This window comes from Dryobates pubescens, chromosome 24 (genome assembly GCF_014839835.1).
Source record: "Dryobates pubescens isolate bDryPub1 chromosome 24, bDryPub1.pri, whole genome shotgun sequence".
NCBI lineage: Eukaryota > Metazoa > Chordata > Aves > Piciformes > Picidae > Dryobates > Dryobates pubescens.
This window is the reverse complement of record NC_071635.1, coordinates 15,952,124-15,978,410: the sequence shown is the minus strand read 5'-3', so window position 1 is coordinate 15,978,410 and position 26,287 is coordinate 15,952,124. Positions and strand designations below refer to the sequence as shown.

The following is a 26,287-nucleotide window of genomic DNA, read 5'->3' as shown; positions in this document are numbered from 1 at the left end:
GGCCTAACCAATACAGCGTGCAGGGGCACAATGACCTCCCTGCTCCTGCTGGCCACACCATTCCTAATGCAGGCCAGGCTGCCCTTGGCCTTCTTGGCCACCTGGGCACACTGCTGGCTCATGTTCAGCCAGCTGTCAATCAGCACCCCCAGGTCCCTCTCTGCCTGGCTGCTCTCAGCCACTCTGCCCCCAGCCTGTAGCTCTGCCTGGGGTTGCTGTGGCCAAAGTGCAGCCCCTGGCACTGGGACTTGTTGAATGCCATCCTGTTGGCCTCTGCCCATCTGCCCAGCCTGGCAAGGTCCCTCTGCAGAGCCCTTCTGCCCTCTACCTGACCAACATCTGCCCCCAGCTTGCTGTCAGCTGCAAATTTGCTGATGCCTGACTCCCTCCCCTCCTCCAGATCATCAATGAAGATATTGATCAGGCTGGGGCCCAGCCCTGCTCCCTGGGGCACAGCACTGGTGCCTGGCTGCCAGCTGGCTGTGGCACCATTCCCCACCACTCTCTGGGCTCAGCCCTCCAGCCAATTGGACTGGATGACCTTAAAGGGTTTCTTCCAACCCAAACAAGTCAGTGCTTCTATGGACCATGAACTGTGAAGCCCAAGTCAGAAATGGATAATCAGTTTGGCTTTCCTCCCCACCTCCTCTCAGTTCAAGCTCCCCAGTTGCTCAGTGGCAGCCTCCTCAGCTGGGCAAAGCAGAGGTGATGCCCTGGGCACTCTTCAAGCAGCCTCCCAGAGCAACCATTCCTTTCCACAGGAGCCAAAAGGATTCTGCCTTAACTTCTGTTTCCCAGGCTTCCTGGCTGCCAGTGCTTGCTTGAACAGAACAGGATCAGCTAATTGCAAGAGCAGAACCACCACAATGCTGCCTGCCCATCACTGGGAAGTTTTAAGCCATTTGTTTCAGCCACTGATGTGAAGAATAAAAGGGGAGAGAGGGGGGAACCCACCCTGGGTATTTACCATCTGTTTATTCCATCTTCTGGAAGGAGAAAGACAATCATTTAGCACAGGCACTTTTATAGCTCACTCAATCTCTCCCCCTGGCTTGCTCTCTGGGTTGACTCTGAGCTCTCCAGCAAACTGCATTACCTCCCAGGCTGGGGGTCCCAGAGCTCCAAGCAGAGGAGCAAGCTGCTCCTGGCTTTCAGAACCTCCCAGCTTCTCCTGGGAAGAAGTGTCCTTTCCACACTGCTCCTCATCAAACAGATTTCTGCCACCAGAGTTATTAACTCTCACAGCTGTCTTTCAGTCTTCGTCTGCTGCCTGGAGCTTCTGTCTGCTCAGGCACATGGGAGGAGAAACCAGCTCCCACCATGGTCTATGAGCACACACACTTCAAACACATAGAGTCATAGAATGGGTTGGAAGGGAGCTCCAGGCTCAGCCAGCTCCAGCCCCCTGCCCTGGGCAGGGACACCTCACACCACAGCAGGTTGCTCACAGCCACCTCCAGCCTGGCTGCAAACACCTCCAGCCAGGAGGCTTCCACCACCTCCCTGGGCAGCCTGGGCCAGGCTCTCACCACCCTCCTGGCCAACAACTTCTTCCTCACAGCCAATCTCCATCTCCCCACTTCTACTTCTGCTCCAGCCCCCCCACTCCTATCCCTCCCTCACCCCCTCCAAAGTCCCTCCCCAGCTCTCTTGCAGCCCCCTGCAGCTCCTGGGAGGCCACCAGAAGGTCTCCTGGGAGCCTTCTCCTCTGCAGCCTGCACAACCCCAACTCTCTGTCTGTCCTTAGGGTAACCTCCTGTCCCTGAACCATTCCTATGCTCACTCCTCAAGAAGCATCTCTTAGGGGTGGGATCACTGCAGGCAAATCCTCCTTCCCATGCTGCATCTTTTGGCTACAGTCCTCCTCCCAGAAACAAACCACAGTTTTTCTCCCCTGCCAGCCCAGCCCAGCCCATTCTATGACTCCTGAGACATCTTTTGCCCCCCAGCCCCACAGTATGAAGTGAATCTCATCCCTGTGCCCTGAGCCATAGGGCTGGCCCAGCTAGGCAGTGCTGGGAGCAGCTGTTTGGTTGAAGGCATTAAACAGCTACAGCACTAAACCAGCTGGGGAAAAAAGACAGACAAGGCAAGAGAGCCAGCAGAGAGTGGGAGGTGTTTGTACACAGATGGCCTCTTCCTCCTTCTTCTGCTTCCTGGCATTAAAGGCAGAGAAAGTTCATCCTGGGCTGAGCCTCCTGGGACACACTGACAGGGCTGCAGGATGCTCATGCAGAGCACTGCCACACAGCCCCAGGCTGCAAGGAGCCCCAAGGAGCCTCTGCTCCAGCCTCTCCAGGTCCCTGAGCCTTCTCTCCTCCAGGCTGCCCAAGCCCTGCTCCCTCTCAGGCTCTCCTCACAGGGCAGGGCTGCCAGGCCTGTCAATTCTCATGACCCTGTGTGTAACCCACAGAAAGAACGAGAAGGTGTCCACACCACTCACAGAGTCCCAGCCTGCCCGGCTGCAAGGGACCCCAAGGCCCCTCTGCTCCAGCCTCTCAGCTGCACTGAGCTGGCTCAGCACCCTGGCAGGATGAGGCTCAAGCTGTCCCCTGCAGGGGACTCCACTGCTGCCCTTGGGAGATGATTCCAGCCTCTGGCTGTGCTCAGGGGGAAACCTTTTCCTCTGGAGCCCCCTGGGAATGTCCCCAGCAGTGCCTTGTCCCCAGCCCCCCTTGGCTTTGCCAGGAGGCTCCTTGTCCAAAGGCAGTCTCCATCCTGCTGGCAGCCTCCCTGGATGTGCTGCTCCATGGGGAGGAGGTCTCCCCTTAGCTTGCTCTCCTCCAGGCTAAGCAACCCCATCTCCCTCAGCCTCTCCTCACAGGGCTGTGCCCCAGACCCCTCCCCAGCCCTGTGCCCCAGACCCCTCCCCAGCTTTGTTGCCCTTCTCTGGACACCTTCCAGCAGCTCAACCTCTTTCCTACCCTCAGGAGCCCAGTGCACACTGCTGGGGTGAGAGGAGGAGTGAGGTTTAAGATGCCCTCACTGAGGGCTGGTGGCTTTCCAGCACTACCTGCCTTAGGCCTGCCCCAGGAGGGTGCAGGCCACGAGCAGGGGAGGCTGCAGAGGGCAGCACTGCCATGCACTTGGCCTCTGGTACCCAGGGCAATGCATCCCAGGCAGCCACAAGGAAACATTAACTTCATTAACCTCCTGGTTGCATGGCTCATGAGCTTTCCATGCTTCTCAGGGCTCCCTGGCAATCAGTGCACTCTTAATGCTGCCAGGCTTTGCACACAGGTGACTGGCCCCTGGCAAGGGAAGCTGAGACAAAACCCTTCTCAGTCCTGCCCCTGTGCCCCCATCCTGAGGCTTTCAGGAGCAAGAATCCCCTGGGAGGCTGCATGAAGGCTCTGGGCAGTAACAGCAGGGTGCTCTGCAAAGGGGGACTGGAATGTGGAGTGGCAGTGCCACCCCTGTCCTCACCAGCTTCCAGAGACCACAGTGAAGGTAGAATTGCAGAATCCATAAGGTTGGAACAGACCTCAGAGCTCATCAAGTCCAAGCTGTCACCCAACCCCTCCTAACAACTGAACCATGGCTCCAAGTGCCACATCCAAGCCCCTCTTGAACACCTCCAGGGATGGGGACTCCACCACCTCCCTGGGCAGCACATCCCAATGGCTAGCAACACTCTCCAGGAAGAACTCTCTCCTCACCTTCAGCCTAAACCTCCCCTGGCACAGCTTGAGACTGTGTCCTCTTGTTCTGCTGCTGGGGGCCTGGGAGAAGAGACCAATCCCCAGCTGGCTACAACCTCCCTGCAGGGAGTTGCAGAGAGCAAGAAGGTCTCCCCTGAGCCTCCTCTTCTGCAGGCTAAGCAACCCCAGCTCCCTCAGCCTCTCCTCACAGGGCTGTGCCCCAGACCCCTCCCCAGCCTTGTGCCCCAGACCCCTCCCCAGCTTTGTTGCCCTTCTCTGGACACCTTCCAGCAGCTCAACCTCTTTCCTACCCTCAGGAGCCCAGAGCTGGACACAGGACTCAAGCTGTGGCCTCAGCAGTGCTGAGCACAGGGCACAAGGACTTCCCTGCTCCTGCTGGCCACACTCTGCCTGACCCAGGCCAGGCTGCCCTTGGCCTTCTTGGCCTCCTGGGCACACTGCTGCCTCCTCTTCAGCTGCTCTCCCACCAGCACCCCCAGGTCCCTCTCTGCCTGGCTGCTCTCAGCCCCTCTGCCCCCAGCCTGTGGCACTGCCTGGGGTTGCTGTGGCCAAAGTGCAGCCCCTGGCACTTGGACTTGTTCAGTGCCATCCTGTTGGCCTCTGCCCATCTCTCCAGCCTGGCAAGATCCCTCTGCAGAGCCTTGCTGCCCTCTAACAGCTCAACTCCTGCCCCCCAGCTTGCTGTCAGCTGCACATTTACTGATGACTCAACCCCTTCATCCAGACCATCAATGAAGATATGAGACAGGCTGGGGCCCAGCACTGATCCCTGGGGGACACCACTGGTGCCTGGCAGAAACACAGCTAGCTCTGAGGCAGGAAGATGTAGGAGAGAGGAAGGAAAGGCCTCATCTGGGATGTAAAGGGGGTTGCAATTCTTTCCCTTAGGAGGACAAAGAGAGAGATGGAAAAAGCCACCAGGAACAGGAACAGCCAAGGGCCTGGCAACAATGCCACTGCTTGCTGCCCCAGGGCACACAGTCTGGAGGGAAGAGAAGCAGCAGCAAACAAGTGATGCTCTCAGCTAATTGCCTGGCAGCCTGTCAGGGCAGAGTTCAGCCTGTTTACAAGGTCTTTACAGCTGAGAGGCCTTTAGAAACTACTTCATCAACCACCTCAGCAGAAAGGAGAAATGGATCTGGAGAAGCTAATGTGAAGCACAAACTCTTGAGGAGGAAGCAAGGCAGCCCTGCCCCCCGTGACACTGCACAGCAGCAGAGTGCTGTGGAGCAGAGGAAGAGCTCAGGGCACCACTGCCTCAGACACACACAAGGCCAGCTTAGATTTAGAGCTCATTTTGGTGAAGAGCTGGCCAGGATGAATCACTTCAGCACATAAATTAGCAAGGCAGGCACCAGAAGAGGTGCCACGGGCTCCAGGGGGCACTGACCTCAGCCCCCTGCTAGAAGCAATGCTCACACTGCTGTTGCAGATCAGGGGATCCAACCATTAACCTAAGAATGGGTTGGGTTGGAGAAGACCTCTAAAATCACCCAGTCCTGCCAGCAACCCAACCCCACCATGGCCACCAAAGCCTGGCCCCAAGGTGCCATGGCCACAGCTTGCTGCAACCGCTTCAGCCATGGGGACTCCACCACCTCCCTGGGCAGCCTCTGCCAGTCCCTGACCACTCTGGCAGCAAAGAAATTGTTCCTCAGCTCCAAGCTAACCCTCCCCTGGCACAGTTTGAGGCCATTTAATCTCCTTCTATCACCTGAGACTAAGAAGAGACCAACCCCTACCTCACTGCAGCCTCCTCTCAGGGAGCTGCAGAGAGCAAGGAGGTCTCCCTCAGCCTCCTCTGCTCCACACTCCCCACCCCCAGCTCCCTCAGCTGCTCCTCCCCAGCCCTCTTCTCCAGCCCCTTCCCCAGCTCTGTTAACCTTCCCTGGACATGCTCCAGCCCCTCAATGTCCTTCTTGGAGTGAGGGGCCCAAAACTGAACCCAGTATTGAGGTGCAGCCTCAGCAGTACAGGGGCACAACCCTTTCCCTACTACTGCTGCATCAAATGAACAGGGTGGGAAACATTTTGAGGACAGCTACAAATGGCACTGGTTTCACATCCCCATCTCTGCCAAAGCTCTGACCCTGCCATCAGCACCAGCCAGCATGGACCAGATGGAAGTTAAATGCACTTTTATCCATCACAGGCCCCTAACAAAATGCAGGCTGCTCCTCCTGCCTGGATTCTCCTCCAGCACTGTGGTTGTGCTCCCCTGCAGTCCTGCAGATGGAGAATGGTCAGGGTTGGAAGGGAGCTCAAGGCTCAGCCAGCCCCAACCCCCCTGCCATGGGCAGGGACACCTCACACCACAGCAGGTTGCTCACAGCCACCTCCAGCCTGGCTGCAAACACCTCCAGCCAGGAGGCTTCCACCACCTCCCTGGGCAGCCTGGGCCAGGCTCTCACCACCCTCCTGGGGATGCACAACTTCTTCTTGTGCAACCTACCACAAGCTCAATGCTGTGACTATGCCTTTGCTTTTGCCCCAGCTTAACTTGCCTGCCAGTGCTCAGGAAGCAGCAAGAGCATGGCCCAAATTACTACACAGCCACAGAAGGGCAGGGCTTGGAAGGGACCTCCAGAGCTCACAAAGTCCAACCCCTCTGCCAGAGCAGGATCCCTTAAAGCACATCACACAGGAACACGTCCAGGAGGGCCTTGACAGTCTCCAGGGATGGAGACTCCACCACCCCTCTGGCCAGCCTGCCCCAGGGCTCTTCCACCCTCCAAGCAAAGAAGTTTCTCCTCATGTTTAGATGGAACTTCCTGTGGTCAAGTCTGTGCCATTACCTCCTGCCCTGTCACTGGGGACCACTCAGAAGAGTCTGGCCCCATCCTCCTGACACCCACCTCTTAGATTTCATGCTGCCCTGCCACAAGCACTGCCCTTTGCACACCTTTTTGGTCCCCCACTGCTTAATTCCATCACCATTCTCCTCAGCCCCAGCCATGAGTGTGTCTCACACTTGGACCTCTCTCCTTGGCTTGCCTGCTGCTAGGAGTGCACTCTCCCACCTCAGCACCAAACCATTCCCTTGGCTGAGATGTCAGTGCCAGAAAGATCTACCTGATGGTTTAGGCAGCTTCTCTGAAGTGCTTCCTTAAGCCCCTGCTCTGCCCCTAGGAAATGAGGCCCACAGAGGAGTGACAGCCAGAACACAAACTGAAAGGGATGAAGCTTCCTTCCTTCCTTCTGAAGGAACCCAGCCCCTGCTGGAGCTAATCTTGTTTGGGGGGATGTTTCTCCAGGCTCAGCAAGGTCTCCACTGAGCCAGCTCCTGCTCTCCTCAGCCTGTGTAAACCTCCTGTTATTACCCCTCTAACATTACTAAGAGCTTTAATGCTGTTACTGTCCTTGACAGGCACATTATCCTGGCCTGCACCAGGAAGAGTGTGGCCAGCAGGAGCAGGGAAGTCCTTGTGCCCTGTGCTCAGCACTGCTGAGGCCACAGCTTGAGTCCTGTGTCCAGTTCTGGGCCACTCAGTTGAGGAAAGAGGTTGAGCTGCTGGAAGGTGTCCAGAGAAGGGCAACAAAGCTGGGGAGGGGTCTGGGGCACAAGGCTGGGGAGGGGTCTGGGGCACAGCCCTGTGAGGAGAGGCTGAGGGAGCTGGGGTTGCTTAGCCTGCAGAAGAGGAGGCTCAGGGGAGACCTTCTTGCTCTCTCCAACTCCCTGCAGGGAGGTTGGAGCCAGCTGGGGGTTGGTCTCTTCTCCCAGGCCAGCAGCACCAGAACAAGAGCACACAGTCTCAAGCAGTGCCAGGGGAGGTTGAGGCTGGAGGTGAGGAAGAAGTTCTTCCCAGGAAGAGAGATTGGCCATTGGAATGAGCTGCCCAGGGAGGTGATGGAGTCCCCATCCCTGGAGGTGTTTAGGAAGAGCCTGGCTGAGGCCCTTGGTGCCATGGCTGAGTTGATCAGATGGTGCTGGGGGAGAGGTTGGACTGGATGATCTCAAAGGTCTTTTCCAACCTGCTCTATTCCATTCCATTCCATTCCATTCCATTCCATTCCATTCCATTCTTCCACCACAGCCTGGGAGCCCCTTGCTGTCCTCCTGGGTGAGCAGGAGCCTCTTGCCCCTGCTGGAGCACATCCTTTAGCAGTGAGGGCTGTGGTGTTCGAGGCAGCCCTGTCCCTCTCCCCCGGCCCTGGCACCACGGCAGCGCAGTGCCAGGCGCAGACACAGTTGCTGCTTCCCCTCCCTCTCCTATGGCTTGCCAGAGACAGCAGCCCAGCAGGCACACTGCCAGCTCCTTGCAGCAAGGTCGAGGACAATGGTGTGCTCTGTGCTCTGATGTCCCAGCCCTGCCAGCTGGTAGCAGATGGCATCCCCCTGCCCGAGGCCAGCGCCGCGCTCGGCAAGCCGCGAAGCTCTCCCTGCTTTGGGTCTTCCCCTGCTCCCTCCTCCACCTTGGCAAAGACGGCAGGCAGGCTGGGGAGGCTCTCACGTTTTCCATGGCCACCCTGAGAGGAGTCCTTTGCAGGGCAGATCCTCCTGCCAGCCTTGGCTGCAGGCAGCCGGTGCGGGGCCAAGAGGGCAGGCTGCCCCCAGGGCGTGCGCCAGCGGCCAGGCGGAGCGGCACCGCTGGGGCCAGCTCCTTCCAGCCCAGAGACCTTCTCCCCGCAGGGACAAGCCTGCCTGGCCTGCAGCACAGCCAGCACAAGGCCAGCAAGCCCTGCTCCCTCACACTGCTCCTCCCTGGATCGTCACCTACATAGCAGGGCAGCTTCGTTAAGCCCAGCAGCAGCCAGCCCGGTGCCGGCAGTGGGCAGCTCGCTCTGCGCAGGCACACCTCAGCCCCAGGCTGCTCCTTGCTGCTCCTGCCAGAAGACCGAAGCCAAGCACAGGCTGAAACGAGGAGCACAGCAGGGGGCTGCAGTGCAGCACTGCAGATCAAGATGGCTCAAGCGGTGAGGCCCTATTAGCTTCAGAAGAGAGTTACAAATGCACGAGCAGAGGTTGCCACCTCCAGAGGGATGACTGCCGGAGGAGAGGGGAGCCAAGGCTGACCTGGGCACAGGCACACCCCACAGTGTCCTTTCCTGCCACAGGGTAAGCTGGCTTGGACCACACTGTTGTGCACCATGTTTTGCACAACAGAATAGAATTAACCAGGCTGGAAAAGACCTCAGAGATCATCAAGTCCAAGCTGTCACCCAGCACCATCTGATCAACTCAACCATGGCACCAAGTGCCACAGCCAATCCCCTCTTGAACACCTCCAGGGATAGAGACTCCACCACCTCCCTGGGCAGCACATCCCAACGGTCAATCTCTCTTGTTGGGAAGAATTTCTTCCTATCATCCAGCCTAAACCTCCCCTGGCACAGCTTGAGACTGTGTCCTCTTGTTCTGGTGCTGCTGGCCTGGCAGAAGAGACCAACCCCTTCCTGGCTCCAACCTCCCTGCAGGGAGTTGGAGAGAGCAAGAAGGTCTCCCCTGAGCCTCCTCTTCTGCAGGCTGAGCAACCCCAGCTCCCTCAGCCTCTCCTCACAGGGCTGTGCCCCAGCCCCCTCCCCAGCCTTGTGCCCCAGCCCCCTCCCCAGCTTTGTTGCCCTTCTCTGGACACCTTCCAGCAGCTCAACCTCTTTCCTACCCTCAGGAGCCCAGAGCTGGACACAGGACTCAAGCTGTGGCCTCAGCAGTGCTGAGCACAGGGCACAAGGACTTCCCTGCTCCTGCTGGCCACACTCTGCCTGACCCAGGCCAGGCTGCCCTTGGCCTTCTTGGCCCCCTGGGCACACTGCAGGCTCCTGTTCAGCTGCTCCCCACCAGTACCCCCAGGTCCCTCTCTGCCTGGCTGCTCTCAGCCACCCTGTCCCCATCCAGGCTTGGGGACTCCACCACCTCCTGGGCAGCACATTCCCAGGCCTGGCCACTTTTGCTGGGGAAAAGTTTCCCACAGCCCAGTCTAAACCTCCCCTGGTACAGCTTGAGGCCATTCCCTCTTGTTCTGTCACTAAATACCTGTGAGAAGAGACCAGCAGCAGCCTCTCCACAATGTCCCTTCAGGTAGCTGTAGACAGCAATGACCTTGGTGCCTTCCCTTGGTGTTTTGCAGTAGCCATGACAACAAAGGCAGAGAAAAAGGTGTGTGTCAAGGGTACCTTAGATGCATTCACCTGTAGGGAGCTGAGCTGGGAATCAGCAGGTTTTTGTGGTGCCAGCACACACCAGCTCCCTTCACAGGGATGTAGGACTGGGGATGGTTTGGGGTTTGGCTTTTCTCAAGCCTGGGGAGGGGGCAAACCTTTTATGTGCACATCCAATACCTGCACTTCATGAGGGCTGCTGCTTGAGGGGCAGAAGAGCTCCTTCCAGCTGAGCCCTCACCATTAACCTTGTGAGAAACGAGCAGTGAAACCTCAGCCAGCTTCATTTCTCTGCCTCACTGACTCCCAGGGCTGCTTAGAAAAGGGGTAGGGGGGGGGAAAGCAGTTTGAAGTGATAGGGTTGGACTTGATGATCTCAAAGGTCCTTTCCAGCCTGGTTAATTCTGTATTCTAAGTTGTTACAGCTGCCTTTGAAGGACAAGAAAGAGCTAGAGCAAGCCAACAGGTCCACACACAGAGAGGTGGCTCCCTACCAACACATTTCTCAGCAATCCCTCTCTTACTCAGGATGCAAAGTGTCCAGGAGGTCTTCAGCAGGGAATGAGCAGCACCTGAAGTGCTTTGATGCAATAGGGCAGTAGCTGGAGGTCTGTCTGTGCAGCAAGGCTGGGGCCCACCCCATTCGAGAGCCTGCCTGCTCCCTCAGAAGACATCAGAGGCACAATTAGTTCATCCAGCAGTATCAGCAATGCCCTTGAGGTCCTGTGCTCCTGACAGGCTAATGAAGAGGCACTGCTGGCTGTCAGTGTGTGCAGGGGGAGGCATTCATCTTCCTGGCAGCACCAATTAAACCCACTGAGGTCACAGCAGGAGGAGACAGGAATTCAGTGCAGGGAAGCAGGCACAGCAGCTGCCTGCTTTAACACTTTGGGCTGGGAGGTCACATCGTGGAGGAAAGGATGGGGACAGAGTGGCTGAGAGCAGCCAGGCAGAGAGGGACCTGGGGGTAGTGGATGACAGCAGCTGAACATGAGCCAGCAGTGTGCCCAGGGGGCCAAGCAGGCCAAGGGCAGCCTGGCCTGCATCAGGAAGAGTGTGGCCAGCAGGAGCAGGGAAGTCCTTGTGCCCTGTGCTCAGCACTGCTTAGGCCTCACCCTGAGTCCTGTGTCCAGTTCTGGGCCCCTCAGTTTAGGAAAGAGGTTGAACTGCTGGAAGGTGTCCAGAGAAGGGCAACAAAGCTGGGGAGGAATGAAACTGTCTGAGGAATGGCTGAGGGAGCTGGGGTTGGTTAGTGTGGAGAGGAGAAGGATGAAGGGAGACCTCCTTGCTCTCTACAGCTCCCTGAAAGGAGGCTGCAGTGAGGTGGGGGTTGGGCTCTTCTCCCTAGTGACAGAAGGAGAGGAAATGGCCTCACACTGTGCCAGGGGAGGGTTAGGCTGGAGATGAGGAACAGTTTCCTTGCTGCCAGAGTGGTCAGGGATTGGCAGAGGCTGCCCAGGGGGGTGGTGGAGTCCCCACCCTTGGAGATGTGCAAGAGCCCTGTGGCCATGGCACTTGGGGACATGGTTTAGTGGCCATGGTGGTGTTAGGTTGATGATTGGACTCAATGACCTTGGGATTTTTGTGTCTCTGGGGGAGCTCATGCCTCAGAAGAGGGCACAAAGAGATCACCTCCTGGCAAATGTGGTCCTGTAAAGCAAGCTTGTCTTGAGTGCTGCTTCCTCACTACATCTGCTTCTAACACAGGCCAGGGACAGAGCAATCCATGGTTCAGTAACAGTCCCCTGGTGAAACACCCCTGGGGTGCTGACCTGGTGGCTTCCCCACGAGGTCAAGCTGTAATAGGATTTATCACTCCCACAGAGCAGGACATGAACCACTGCAGGAAGATCTCAAGTAACAGCAACTGAGGAGGCAGCAGTTTGGCTTCCAGGATCAAAGTGCAGTCAGTGATGAAGCACACTCCTCTGCCCACCCAATGAGCATCATCCCTTCCAGCCCATTACACATCATCCATATCAACCCCAGGTGATTTTGAGCTGGTGCTGCTTCCACTAAGGCATGCAGTGATGGAAAGAGGAGGGATGGCTTCAAGCTAAAAGAAGCTCAGTTTGAATCACAGAATCAAGAATAAGGTTGGGAAAGACCTCAGAGATCATCAAGTCCAAGCTGTCACCCAACCCCTCCTGACAACTAAACCATGGCTCCAAGTGCCACTTCCAATCCCCTCTTGAACACCTCCAGGGATGGGGACTCCACCACCTCCCCGGGCAGCTCATCCCAGTGGTCAGTTAGGCATCAGTTCATCAAGCCCCTGGTCAATTGCTGCTCCCAAAGGGCAGCCTTATACTGGGTACCTGTTAATGTGTCTGACATGGAGAAGTCATCTCCATGCAGTGCTGTGGTGGTTGCCCTTTGGGGAGAGCAAGGGCAAGGATTAGAGCTTGGGACAAGCTGGAGGAGTGGGAATCAGAGAATGGCTCAGGCTGGAAGGGACCTCAGAGATCATCTACTGGAATGGAATAGGGAGGAGAGGTTCGGAGAGGAGAGGTTCGGAGAGGTTCGGAGAGGTTCGGAGAGGAGAGGTTCGGAGAGGAGAGGTTCGGAGAGGAGAGGAGAGGTTCGGAGAGGTTCGGAGAGGTTCGGAGAGGAGAGGAGAGGAGAGGAGAGGAGAGGAGAGGTTCAGAGAGGAGAGGAGAGGAATGGAATGGAATGGAATGGAATGGAATGGAATGGAATGGAATGGAACAGACCAGGTTGGAAAAGACCTTTGAGCTCATCCAGTCCAACCTCTCCCCCAGCACCATCTGATCAACTCAACCATGGCACCAAGGGCCTCAGCCAGGCTCTTCCTAAACACCTCCAGGGATGGGGACTCCACCACCTCCCTGGGCAGCTCATTCCAATGGCCAGTTAGGCATTAGGAAAACATTCTTCCCCCATGAGGGTGGTGATGCACTGGAAGAGGTTGCCCAGAGAAGCAGTGGAGGCTCCAAGCCTGGAAGTGTTGAAAGCCAGGCTGGATGGGCCCTTGAGCAAGCTGCTCCAGTGGGAGGTGTCCAGGCCCATGGCAAGGGGTTGGAACTAGCTGGTGCTTAAGGTCCCTCCCAAACCAAACCATTCTGTGATTCTATGTTCTGCATACCAGGATCAAACCCTTAGGTCTCCTCTAGAAAGGAACAAATACTCAGAATGAGGTTTCATATTCTAAATAATACCAGTAAAAATCAGGAGGAAAAAGCCCACAGCCAAACCTAATCATCCAACTCTGCTCTCTGGGCACACTGCCCCCTTACAAATGTATTTATTCTAACCACCTGCTGGTTTCTGTTGAGCTCCTCTCCTGTGGAGACAGCCTGAGAGAGTTGGGGTTGCTCAGGCTGGAGAAGAGAAGGCTCCCAGGAGACCTTCTGGTGGCCTTGCAGGAGCTGCAGGGGGCTGCAAGCAAGCTGGGGAGGGACTTTGGAGGGGGTGAGGGAGGGATAGACTAAGGGGGATGGAGCAGAGCTAGAAGTGGGGAGCTGGAGATTGGCTGTGAGGAAGAAGTTGTTGGCCAGGAGGGTGGTGAGAGCCTGGCCCAGGCTGCCCAGGGAGGTGGTGGAAACCTCCTGGCTGGAGGTGTTTGCAGCCAGGCTGGAGGTGGCTGTGAGCAACCTGCTGTGGTGTGAGGTGTCCCTGCCCATGGCAGGGGGCTGGGGCTGGCTGAGCCTTGAGCTCCCTTCCAACCCTGACAACTGAGTGACTCTGTGAGTATGAAACACTCTGAGTGCAGGAGAAGCTGCCAATGACCACAGCAGCTCCTGGTCACACCAACTCCAGCACGGCAAACTCCTCCACAGAAGCATAGCAGGGGCCCCATGCTGTGCAGGAGAAGGGCTTAGCTCCTGGAAATTAACTTCATCAGCACAGCAAAAAGAGGGAGGGGAGAAATGAACAATGTAAAGCATTAAACCGTGTCCTGACTGAAGGAATGAACAGAATGTGTTCAAAATGCAAATCAAAGGCATCTTGCTTTTAATTGCAGCATCACAACTGCAAGATGCTGGCCTCCACACACACACACACACATTTCTTTCACTCATCCCCAGAGCCTGGCTGTGCACAGGCAATCAGTGCCACAGTGCAACCCTCCTCCCACAGACATTCCCCAGATGATCTGCATGTATTACCAACCAACAAACACACACACACACGAGTTCTCAGCCTGCCCACAGGCTCACTGACAGAAAGAGGACTTGTCCCTGCTGCCCCTGCCATTAGAACTGCTTATTTCATGGAATTGTTGCAGTTGGAAAAGCCCTCAGTCCAACCAGGAACCCACCCCCACCATGGCCACAAGCCACGGCCCCAAGTGCCATGGCCACGGCTTGTGTGAACACCTCCAGGGATGGGGACTGCACCACCTCCCTGGCAGCCTCTGCCAGTCCCTGACCACTCTGGCACAAACCTCCCCTGGCACAGCTTGAGACTGTGTCCTCTTGTTCTGGTGCTGGGGGCCTGGGAGAAGAGACCAACCCCCAGCTGGCTACAGCCTCCCTGCAGGGAGTTGGAGAGAGCAAGAAGGTCTCCCCTGAGCCTCCTCTTCTGCAGGCTAAGCAACCCCAGCTCCCTCAGCCTCTCCTCACAGGGCTGTGCCCCAGACCCCTCCCCAGCCTTGTGCCCCAGACCCCTCCCCAGCTTTGTTGCCCTTCTCTGGACACCTTCCAGCAGCTCAACCTCTTTCCTACCCTCAGGAGCCCAGAGCTGGACACAGGACTCAAGCTGTGGCCTCAGCAGTGCTGAGCACAGGGCACAATGACCTCCCTGCTCCTGCTGGCCACACTCTGCCTGCTGCAGGCCAGGAACAAAGCCCAAGCAACCCCAGCCTGAAAAGCACAGCCAGAAAGCAGCCCAGGCTCTCAAGGCAGCAGTGCTTGCTGTTGTTATGAGCTCTGTCCACCAGGCTCTGAAGCAGGCCACAGTCTCTAAGGCAGTAAATCCCATTAGCAACAGACACCCTCAGGAGCAGCACTCAGCTGACAGGGTCACAGAATCAATGAGGTTGGAAAAGACCTCAGAGCTCATCAAGTGCAACCTATCACCCAACACCTCATGACTCAGTAAAGCATGGCTCCAAGTGCCACAGCCAAGCCTGTTTTGGACACCTCCAGGGCTGGGGACTCCACCACCTCCCTGGGCAGCCTCTGCCAATCACAGAATCAACCAGGTTGGAAAAGACCTCAGAGCTCATCCAGTCCAACCTGTCACCCAAGATCTCCTGGCAACTAAACCCTGGCTCCAAGTGCCACAGCCAAGCCTGTTTTGGACACCTCCAGGGATGGTGACTCCACCACCATGGAGCACATTCCAGTGGCCAATTCCTCTTGCTGGGAAGACCCAGGGAGCATTCTTTAAGTGATGATACTGATGTCACCAAGCCCAAGTGATCCCATTTCTACCACAAGGACCCACTGCTTCCTGGCCTCCAATGCCCTCTGAAGTGGCTCCCAAGCACTCTTGGTGCTGTCCCCATGCAGCCCCCCGCTTCCCACTGCCACCCAAAACACTCCCAGAGGTTTTCCTACCCAGCCTGGAGGAGACTGCAAAGATTCTGAGGGAACAGGGAATGAACAAATTAACCTTTGGCTTTTTTTTTCCCCTTCCCTTTTTTTTGCCCCCCTCGTGAAATGGAATCATTCAGCACCTTCAGCTCCTGCTGCAGCAGAAACAGATGTGGCCAATTTGGTCACCCAGCACAAACCCTTCAAAGGCTTTTTGGCTTTTCACATGCCAAGGGGTTAAAAATCCTACCTGGGACAACTTCAAAAAGGAACTTCCCTGGGCTTTCCTCATTGCAGGGATGCTCAAGCACTCTGTTGCCAGGCAGGAAGATGGCACCCTGTGGAAAAAAGAAGAGGACAGAACTGAAACACAACCCAGTAAAACCATGCCAGTCAAAGTGGTCAACCAATGCTGCTTCTTTCAGGGCTTTTGGGGGTTGGGGGGGGGGGGTTTGGAAGAAATTCTTTACATCAGGACAGGGAAAGGGTTCTGCCCCTCTGCTCTGCTCTGCTCAGCCCCCACCTGCAGCACTGCCTCCAGCTCTGGGGCCCACAGCACAAGGAGGACCTACTGGAAACAGACCACAGCAGGCAACAAAGATGAGCAGAGGGCTGCAGAACATCCCCTGTGGGGCCAGGCTGGGAGAGCTGGGGCTGTGCAGCCTGGGGAAGAGAAGGCTCCAGGCAGACCTCAGAGCAGCCTTCCAGTACCTGAAGGGGCTCCAGGAGAGCTGGGGAGGGACTCTGGACAAGGGCTGGGAGTGCCAGGCTGAGGAACAATGGCTTGGAGCTGGGAGAGGAGAGACTGAGAGTGGAGAGGAGGAAGAGATCCTTGAGAGTGAGGCTGGGGAGACTCTGGCACAGGCTGCCCAGGGAAGCTGTGGCTGCCCCCTCCATGGAGATGTTCCAGGCCAGGCTGGACAAGACCTTCAGCAGCCTGGTCTAGTGGAAGGTGTCCCTGTTAGGGTGGGTTGGAACTAGGTGATCTTGAAGGCCTCTTCCAACCCAACCCAGCACAGGAAGGACCTGGAGCTGCTGGAGAGGCTCCAGAGGAGGCCATGAAGATGACCAGAGGCTGCAGAACCTCCCCTGTGGGGCCAGGCTGGGAGAGTTGGGGCTGTGCAGCCTGGGGAAGAGAAGGCTGCAGGGAGACCTCAGAGCAGCCTTCCAGTACCTGAAGAGGCTCCTGGAGAGCTGGGGAGGGACTTTGGACAAGGGCTGGGAGTGCCAGGATGAGGAACAATGGCTTTGAGCTGGGAGAGGAGAGACTGAGAGTGGAGATGAGAAAGAAACTGTGGAGAGTGAGGCTGGGGAGACTCTGGCACAGGCTGCCCAGGGAGGCTGTGGCTGCCTCCTGCCTGGAGATGTTGAAAGCCAGGCTGGATGAGTCCTTGAGCAGCCTGGGCTGGTGGGAGGTGTCCCTGCCCATGGCCTGAAGGGGACACCCAGGAGAGCTGGGGAGGTTCTTTCCATGAGGGCTTCTTGGCCACCTGGGCACACCATGGCTCATGTCCAGCTGGCTGCCAACCAGCACTCCCAGGTCCTTTCCTGCCAGGCAGTTTCCACCCACCCTGCCCCAAGCCTGGAGCACTGGAGAGGGTTCTTGTGACCCAAGTACAGGACCCAGCACTAGGCCCTTATAACCCTCACACCACTGGCCTCAGGCCATTGATGCAGCCTGTTGAGATCCCTCTGTGGAGCCTTCCTGCCTGGCAAATAGGTAGAATTTGAGGTCCTGACATTATCTCTGTGTTGATATTGGTTAGGCCACACCTTGAGTCCTGTGTCCAGTTCTGGGCTTCTCAGGTTAGGAAAGATGTTGAGATGCTGGAAGGTGTCCAGAGAAGGGCAACAAAGCTGGGGAGGAATGAAACTGTCTGAGGAATGGCTGAGGGAGCTGGGGTTGGTTAGTGTGGAGAGGAGAAGCATGAAGGGAGACCTCCTTGCTCTCTGCAGCTCCCTGAAAGGAGGCTGCCGTGAGGTGGGGGTTGAGGCACTTGAATGTATCCAGAGAAAGGCAATGAGGCTGAGGAGGGGTCGGGAGCACAAGGCTGGGGAGGGGTCTGGGGCACAGCCCTGTGAGGAGAGGCTGAGGGGAGCTGGGGTTGCTTAGCCTGGAGAAGCCACATTTGTTGTGTCCACTGAGGAAAGAAGCAGTGAGCTAGGAAGGAGGAGGGTTTAGAGACATGATAAAGCACTCAGAGGCTCAGGGGAGACCTTCTTGCTCTCTCCAACTCCCTGCAGGGAGGTTGCAGCCAGCTGGGGGTTGGTCTCTTCTCCCAGGCCCCCAGCACCAGAACAAGAGGACACAGTCTCAAGCTGTGCCAGGGAAGGTTCAGGCTGGAGGTAAGGAGAAAGTTCTTCCCAGCAAGAGGAATTGGCCACTGGGATGAGCTGCCCAGGGAGGTGGTGGAGTCCCCATGCCTGGAGGTGTTCAAGAGGGGCTTGGATGTGGCACTTGGAGCCATGGTTTAGCTGTCAGGAGGTGCTGGGTGCCAGCTTGGCCTTGCTGAGCTCTGAGCTCTCTTCCAACCTTCTTGATTCTCTGATTCTGTGAGCAGCTCAGAGCCTTCACCCTGGAGTAAGCTTCTCTGGCTGGGGAGCTTGTGTCAGCCAAGGCAAACAACATATTGAAGCTAATTATAAATCTTGCTGTTCAATTAAGCAAAAATATGAAATTAAGGAGACTTAGCCCACAGCACTGTAAACCAGAATCCATTTACGAGGCAGCAAATGAGAGCTGCACTCAGCTTGCTGTCAGCTCATTAGCAGCAGACAAGCTGCAGCCTCATTAGGACGTGATGCTTCCTCCTGCTTTGATGCAAAACCCTTCCAGTGTTTACTTTTCAGGGAGTTAATGGCAGGTTTTGGAGGAGGGGAGAACAGAGCAATTATCATATTGATCACCCCAGTGCCTTCAGGTCCTAGATGCAGCCTGGTTTGTCAGCTGAAATGTGAAGCTCAAAAGCTACACCTGGCAGTTCACACGAAGGGAACCCAGACAGCAACCAGAGCCCTGCTGTGGTCTGGCAGCAGAACCTGCTCCCTGCCAACACAACCTGCTCCATGCTGGGGTTTATTTTTGTGCTGTCTGTATTCAGAACTGATATTGGAACCAACAGTACGTGAGATCAATAGGCCAAGATCAGCTGCACATGAAGTTTAACAAGGCCAAGTGCCAGCTCCTGCCACTTGGGTCACAACCACCCCCTGCAGCGCTGGAGGCTGGGGGTAGAGGGGCTGGAAAGCTGCCCAGCACAAAAGGCCCTGGGGGTGCTGGGTGGCAGCCAGCTGGACATGAGGCAGCAGTGTGCCCAGGGGGGCAAGAAGGCCACCAGCAGCCTGGGCTGGAGCAGCAGTGGTGTGGGCAGCAGGAGCAGGGCAGGGATTGTGCCCCTGGGCTCAGCACTGGGGAGGCCAGAGCTTGAGGGCTGGGCTCAGCTTTGGGCTCCTGGCTGCCAGAAGGAGCTTGAGGAGCTGGAGCAGGGCCAGGGAAGGGCAGGAAAGGTGGGGAAGGGTCTGGGGAAGAGCAGCTGAGGGAGCTGGGGGTGTTTAGAGGAGAGGAGGCTGAGGGAGACCTCATTGCTCTCTACAAGTCCCTGAAAGGAGGCTGCAGTGAGGTGGGGGCTGGGCTCTGCTCCCCAGTCTCAGGTGATAGAAGGAGAGGCAATGGCCTGAAGTTGTGCCAGGGGAGGCTGAGGTTGGAGAGTGGTCAGGGATTGGCAGAGGCTGCCCAGGGAGGTGGTGGAGTCCCCATCCCTGGAGGGGTTCAAGAACTGTGCGGTCATGGGGGTGGGGAGTGTGGAGCAGAGGAGGCTGAGGGAGACCTCCTTGCTCTCTGCAGCTCCCTGAGAGGAGGCTGCAGCTGGGGGGGGGGGGGGGGGGGGGGGCTGGGCTCTGCTCCCTAGCCTCAGGGGATAGGAGGAGAGGAAATGAACTTGTGCCAGGGGAGGTTCAGGTTGGAGATGAGGCAAAACCTCTTTGGTGCCAGAGTGGTCAGAGATTGGCAGAGGCTGCCCAGGGAGGTGGTGGAGTCCCCATGGCTGGAGGTGTTCAGGAAACCTATGGCCATGGCACCTGGGGCCATGGTTTGGTGGCCATGGTGGGGCTGGGTTGCTGGCTGGACTGGGTGATGTTGGAGGGCTTTTCCAACCCAAACCACTCTCTGACTCCCTGCAGTATCTCTCTACACACATTCCTGAGGGGGTTAAAGGAAGAACAGCCTCTGCAGCAACCACCTGGGTGCCCCAGAGCAGGGGGGAAAGCCTACAAGAGCGCCTGCAGCCCTTTCACTTCCCGTCTGGTCTGCTGTCACGCCCGTGCTGCCTGCCCTCACCACACAGCACCACATCCCCCTGGCTGTGCTGTGGCTGTCCCCACAGCGGGGCTCAGCTCCCTGGAGAGTCCCTTGGCTCAGCTCCTCAGCAGCTGGCAGCGTCTCACATCAGCACACGGACAGCCAGGGACAGCTCTGTCCTGCCACCAACCCCCTCTGGCCCCTCGTGCCCCCAGCTGCCTCTTGCCCTCAGCTCAGTGTTGGTACAGACCCCAGCCCCATGTCAGTGTTGGTACAGACCCCAGCCCTCAGCTCAGTGTTGGTACAGACCCCAGCCCCATGTCAGTGTTGGTACAGACCCCAGCCCTCAGGTCAGTGTTGGTACAGACCCCAGCCCCAGGTCAGTGTTGGTACAGACCCCAGCCCTCAGCTCAGTGTTGGTACAGACCCCAGCCCCAGGTCAGTGTTGGTACAGACCCCAGCCCTCAGGTCAGTGTTGGTACAGACCCCAGCCCCAGGTCAGTGTTGGTACAGACCCCAGCCCTCAGCTCAGTGTTGGTACAGACCCCAGCCCCATGTCAGTGTAGGTACAGACCCCAGCCCTCAGCTCAGTGCTGGTACAGACCCCAGCCCCATGTCAGTGTTGGTACAGACCCCAGCCCTCAGCTCAGTGTTGGTACAGACCCCAGCCCCAGCTCAGTGTTGGTACAGACCCCAGCCCCAGGTCAGTGTTGGTACAGACCCCAGCCCCAGGTCAGTGTTGGTACAGACCCCAGCCCTCAGCTCAGTGTTGGTACAGACCCCAGCCCCATGTCAGTGTTGGTACAGACCCCAGCCCTCAGGTCAGTGTTGGTACAGACCCCAGCCCCAGGTCAGTGTTGGTACAGACCCCAGCCCTCAGCTCAGTGTTGGTACAGACCCCAGCCCCAGGTCAGTGTTGGTACAGACCCCAGCCCTCAGGTCAGTGTTGGTACAGACCCCAGCCCCAGGTCAGTGTTGGTACAGACCCCAGCCCTCAGCTCAGTGTTGGTACAGACCCCAGCCCCATGTCAGTGTAGGTACAGACCCCAGCCCTCAGCTCAGTGCTGGTACAGACCCCAGCCCCATGTCAGTGTTGGTACAGACCCCAGCCCTCAGCTCAGTGTTGGTACAGACCCCAGCCCCAGCTCAGTGTTGGTACAGACCCCAGCCCCAGGTCAGTGTTGGTACAGACCCCAGCCCTCAGGTCAGTGTTGGTACAGACCCCAGCCCCAGGTCAGTGTTGGTACAGACCCCAGCCCTCAGGTCAGTGTTGGTACAGACCCCAGCCCCAGGTCAGTGTTGGTACAGACCCCAGCCCCAGCTCAGTGCTGGTACAGACCCCAGCCCCAGGTCAGTGTTGGTACAGACCCCAGCCCTCAGCTCAGTGTTGGTACAGACCCCAGCCCCATGTCAGTGTTGGTACAGACCCCAGCCCTCAGCTCAGTGTTGGTACAGACCCCAGCCCTCAGGTCAGTGTTGGTACAGACCCCAGCCCCAGCTCAGTGTTGGTACAGACCCCAGCCCCATGTCAGTGTTGGTACAGACCCCAGCCCTCAGGTCAGTGTTGGTACAGACCCCAGCCCCATGTCAGTGTTGGTACAGACCCCAGCCCTCAGCTCAGTGTTGGTACAGACCCCAGCCCTCAGGTCAGTGTTGGTACAGACCCCAGCCCTCAGCTCAGTGTTGGTACAGACCCCAGCCCCATGTCAGTGTTGGTACAGACCCCAGCCCTCAGCTCAGTGTTGGTACAGACCCCAGCCCCATGTCAGTGTTGGTACAGACCCCAGCCCTCAGCTCAGTGTTGGTACAGACCCCAGCCCCATGTCAGTGTTGGTACAGACCCCAGCCCCATGTCAGTGTTGGTACAGACCCCAGCCCTCAGCTCAGTGTTGGTACAGACCCCAGCCCTCAGCTCAGTGTTGGTACAGACCCCAGCCCCATGTCAGTGTTGGTACAGACCCCAGCCCTCAGCTCAGTGTTGGTACAGACCCCAGCCCCATGTCAGTGTTGGTACAGACCCCAGCCCTCAGCTCAGTGTTGGTACAGACCCCAGCCCCATGTCAGTGTTGGTACAGACCCCAGACCCATGTCAGTGCTGGTACAGACCCCAGCCCTCAGCTCAGTGTTAGTACAGACCCCAGCCCCATGTCAGTGTTGGTACAGACCCCAGCCCTCAGGTCAGTGTTGGTACAGACCCCAGCCCCAGCTCAGTGTTGGTACAGACCCCAGCCCTCAGCTCAGTGTTGGTACAGACCCCAGCCCCATGTCAGTGTTGGTACAGACCCCAGCCCCATGTCAGTGTTGGTACAGACCCCAGCCCTCAGCTCAGTGTTGGTACAGACCCCAGCCCCCATGTCAGTGTTAGGTACAGACCCCAGCCCTCAGCTCAGTGTTGGTACAGACCCCAGCCCTCATGCTCAGTGTTGGTACAGACCCCAGCCCCATGTCAGTGTTGGTACAGACCCCAGCCCCATGTCAGTGTTGGTACAGACCCCAGCCCTCAGCTCAGTGTTGGTACAGACCCCAGCCCCATGTCAGTGTTGGTACAGACCCCAGCCCTCAGCTCAGTGTTGGTACAGACCCCAGCCCCATGTCAGTGTTGGTACAGACCCCAGCCCTCAGCTCAGTGTTGGTACAGACCCCAGCCCCAGCTCAGTGTTGGTACAGACCCCAGCCCCATGTCAGTGTTGGTACAGACCCCAGCCCTCAGCTCAGTGTTGGTACAGACCCCAGCCCTCAGCTCAGTGTTGGTACAGATCCCAGCCCTCAGCTCAGTGTTGGTACTGACCCCAGCCCTCAGCTCAGTGTTGGTACAGACCCCAGCCCCATGTCAATGTTGGTACAGACCCCAGCCCCATGTCAGTGTTGGTACAGATCCCAGCCCTCAGCTCAGTGTTGGTACAGACCCCAGCCCTCAGCTCAGTGTTGGTACAGACCCCAGCCCCATGTCAGTGTTGGTACAGATCCCAGCCTCAGCTCAGTGTTGTACAGACCCCAGCCCCATGTCAGTGCTGGTACAGGACCCCAGCCCTCAGCTCAGTGTTGGTACAAGGACCCCAGCCCCATGTCAGTGTTGGTACAGACCCCAGCCCAGCTCAGTGCTGGTACAGACCCAGCCCTCAGCTCAGTGTTGGTAACGACCCAGCCCCATGTCAGTGTTGGTACAGCCCCAGCCTCAGCTCAGTGTTGGTACAGACCCCAGCCTCAGCTCAGTGTGGTGTATCAGACCCCAGCCCTTCAGGCTCAGTGTTGGTACAGACCCCCAGCCCTCAGGTCATGGTTGGTACAGACCCCAGCCAATCAGCTCAGTGGTTGGTACAGACCCCAGCCCCATGTCAGTGGTTGGTACAGGACCCCAGCCCTCATGTCAGTGTTGGTACAGACCCCAGCCCTCACTGCAGGGGTATCAGACCCCAGCCCTCGAGTCAGTTTTGGTACAGACCCCTAGCCCTCATGTCAGTGTTGTACAGACCCCAGCCCTCATGCTCAGTGTTGGTACAGACCCCAGACCCTCAGCTCAGTGTTGGTACAGCACCCAGCCCTCATGCTCAGTGTTGGTAAAGACCCCAGCCCCAGGTTCAGTGTTGGTACAGACCCCAGCCCCAGGTCAGTGTTGGTACAGACCCCAGCCCTCAGCTCAGTGTTGGTACAGACCCAGCCCCATGTCAGTGTGGTACAGACCCCAGCCCTCAGCTCAGTGTTGGTACAGACCCCAGCCCCATGTCAGGTTGGTACAGACCCCAGCCCTCAGCTCAGTGTGGTACAGACCCCAGCCCTCAGCTCAGTGTTGGTACAGACCCCAGCCCATGTCAGTGTTGGTACAGACCCCAGCCCTCAGCTCAGTGTTGGTACAGACCCCAGCCCCATGTCAGTGTTGGTACAGACCCCCAGCCCATGTCAGTGTTGGTACAGACCCAGCCCTCAGCTCAGTGTTGGTACAGAACCCAGCCCCATGTCAGTGTTGGTACAGACCCCAGCCCTCAGCTCAGTGTTGGTACAGACCCCAGCCCCATGTCAGTGTTGGTACAGACCCCAGCCCTCAGCTCAGTGTTGGTACAGACCCCAGCCCTCAGCTCAGTGTTGGTACAGACCCCAGCCCTCAGCTCAGTGTTGGTACAGACCCCAGCCCCATGTCAGTGTTGGTACAGACCCCAGCCCTCAGCTCAGTGTTGCTGCCTTTACTCAGCTGTCTTTCTGGCTCCTCAAGGTGCAGCATCTGGCCCAGGGGAGAGGTCTTAGGTCAGCACCTTCCAATGTTTTACAAGCAGTTCCACTGGAGGTCTGAGGTCCTTCTGTCCCCCACAGTTTAATTTCAGCCTTGGGGAGATTGTGGCTGCCTCTTCCCTGGAGGTGTTCAAGACCAGGTTGGATGAGGAGCAGCCTGGGCCCATGGGATGTGCCCCTGTGCATGGCAGAAGGGTTGGAACTAGGTGAGCTCTAAGGTCCCTTCCAACCCAAATCAATCTATGGGCCTGTTCTAGGAATCTTCTCAGCTTTGATAATGCAAAGAGCACAGACTGTGAGAGAGATGAAGGAGTTCCTAAGTTAAAGCTCTGGGTTTTTCACCCTTGAGCATCCTGTTCCAGGGGAACACCCAAGTGAAAAATCCCTGCTGCAGTCTCAGACACCTACCAGGGCAGCCAGTTTGGGAAGGAAAAGATGAAGGTGGTTTCCAGAGGAAGTGTGCTCTGGCCTGAGTATCAGTGCATGCAAATGTTGCCTCACTGGAGAGCTTCACATGGCTTCACACTCTGCAGAGCACTCAAGACTGCTGTCAAATGATCTCAGCCCAAGACTACAGACTGGAGGAGATTCATATTCCCCTGGCCACAACAAAGGACTGGAAACCCATGCTGCCAGCAGGGAAGAAGAGATACAGAGAGGGAGAGGGAGGCAACATGGGGCCCTGACCCACAGAATCCCTGCGTGGTGGGGGGCAGAAAGGACCTCTGGGGAGCATCCAGGCCAACCCCCCCTGCTAAAGCAGAGTCACCCAGAGCTGCAGGACTGCAGTGTACAGATGGCTTTTGAATGTCTCCAGAGGAGACTCCACAACCTGCCAGGGCAGCCTGCTGCAGGGCTCCAGCAGCCTCACGCCAAAGAAGTTTCTCCTCATGCTGAGGTGGAGCCTCCTGGGTTCCAGTTTGTGCCCAGCCCCATCCCTCTTGCCACTCACTGTGTCCAGTTCTGGGCCCCTCAGGTTAGGAAAGAGGTTGAGCTGCTGGAAGGTGTCCAGAGAAGGGCAACAAAGCTGGGGAGGGGTCTGGGGCACAGCCCTGTGAGGAGAGGCTGAGGGAGCTGGGGTTGCTTAGCCTGCAGGAGAGGAGGCTCAGGGGAGACCTTCTTGCTCTCTCCAACTCCCTGCAGGGAGGTTGCAGCCAGCTGGGGGTTGGGCTCTTCTCCCAGGCCCCCAGCAGCAGAACAAGAGGACACAGTTTCAAGCTGTGCCAGGGGAGGTTTAGGCTGGAGGTGAGGAGAAAGTTCTTCCCAGCAAGAGGAATTGGCCACTGGGATGAGCTGCCCAGGGAGGTGGTGGAGTCCCCATCCCTGGAGGTGTTCAAGAGGGGCTTGGATGTGGCACTTGGAGCCATGGTTTAGCTGTCAGGAGGTGCTGGGTGACAGCTTGGCCTTGATGATCTCTGAGGTCTTTTCCAACCTTATTGATTCCAACCTCTGTGATTCTTCCTGCCCAGCTGCAGGACTCTGCACTTCTCCCTGTCAAGGCTCTGCAAAGGCACAGCAAAAATACCTGAGCCTGCTTGGGTTCAGCACAGATTCTGCTATGCTTTCATACTTAAGTACCTTGGTTTGCTTTTCCATGAGGCAGTGAGAAGCCTCCTGCAGAGCTCCTGGGGGTGGATCTCACAGAATGCCAGACAGTCTGGGGTAAAAATGGATTCAGGGTGACTGCAGACCACCAGTATTAACTGCACTGCAGCAGCTGCTCTCTTCCACACCACATTAACATGAAGAGTTTAGATTCCAGGCTGCTATTTTGGATCAGCTATCAAACCACAAAGGAGCATGAAGAGCTGCACAGCCTGCAGGACAGACCTTACCAAAGCAGAGGATGCAGGAGGGGAGTGCAAGACCAAGTTCACACAGCAGGTGAAGAGCAACAAGGCTGCAAGGCTTCTGGCAAACCCAGCAATGCCCTGGCCACTGGCCTGCTGCCTGCCTGGGGTGGGTGTTGAGAAGAGGCCTTCCCTCCAGCTACCAGGAATAAAGAGCTCCTAGCAGAGCTCTGCTCTCAGCAGCCTGGACTCTGCTCTGCTGCAAGAGAGACAGCCCCTGAAGCTTGCAGCATTTGCAGAGGCACATCAGTGTCTGCTGAACCACAGAACCACAGAAGGGCTGAGGGTGGAGGGGACCCTAGAGGTCAGCTCCTCCAACCCCCCTGCTGTGGCCAGGGACACCTCTCAACCAGACTTGGTTGTTCATCCAGCCTGGCCTTCAACACCTCCAGGAAGGAGACATCCACAACCTCCCTGAGTAACCTGTGCCAGTCTCACCACCCTTGTATTGAAGCACTTATTCCTAAGCTCCAGTCTAACCCTGCTCTCCCTCATAAACCATTCCCCCTTGTCCTGTCTCCAGACACCCCTCTGGAATGCTGTGCCCAGCTCTGGGCTCCCCAGGTGCAGAGAGACAGAGAGCTGCTGGGGAGAGCCCAAGGGAGAGCCAGGAGGAGGAGACCTGAGCATCTCCCCTGTGCAGAGAGGCTGAGAGCC

At 57.3% G+C, this 26,287-nt stretch overlaps 1 protein-coding gene across 1 annotated transcript in view; it reads right to left on the bottom strand.

The window, feature by feature from the left end:
* LOC104302068 (rho GTPase-activating protein 24-like) overlaps window positions 1–26,287 on the bottom strand; it is an 81,600-nt gene that overhangs the window by 11,057 nt on the left and 44,256 nt on the right. The window contains exons 4-5 of the mRNA XM_054172519.1: window positions 15,510–15,597; window positions 968–986 (exon numbers count right to left, since the gene is read on the bottom strand). Coding sequence (XP_054028494.1) covers window positions 968–986; window positions 15,510–15,597 — 107 coding nt within the window. The remainder of the gene's footprint in view (window positions 1–967; window positions 987–15,509; window positions 15,598–26,287) is intronic.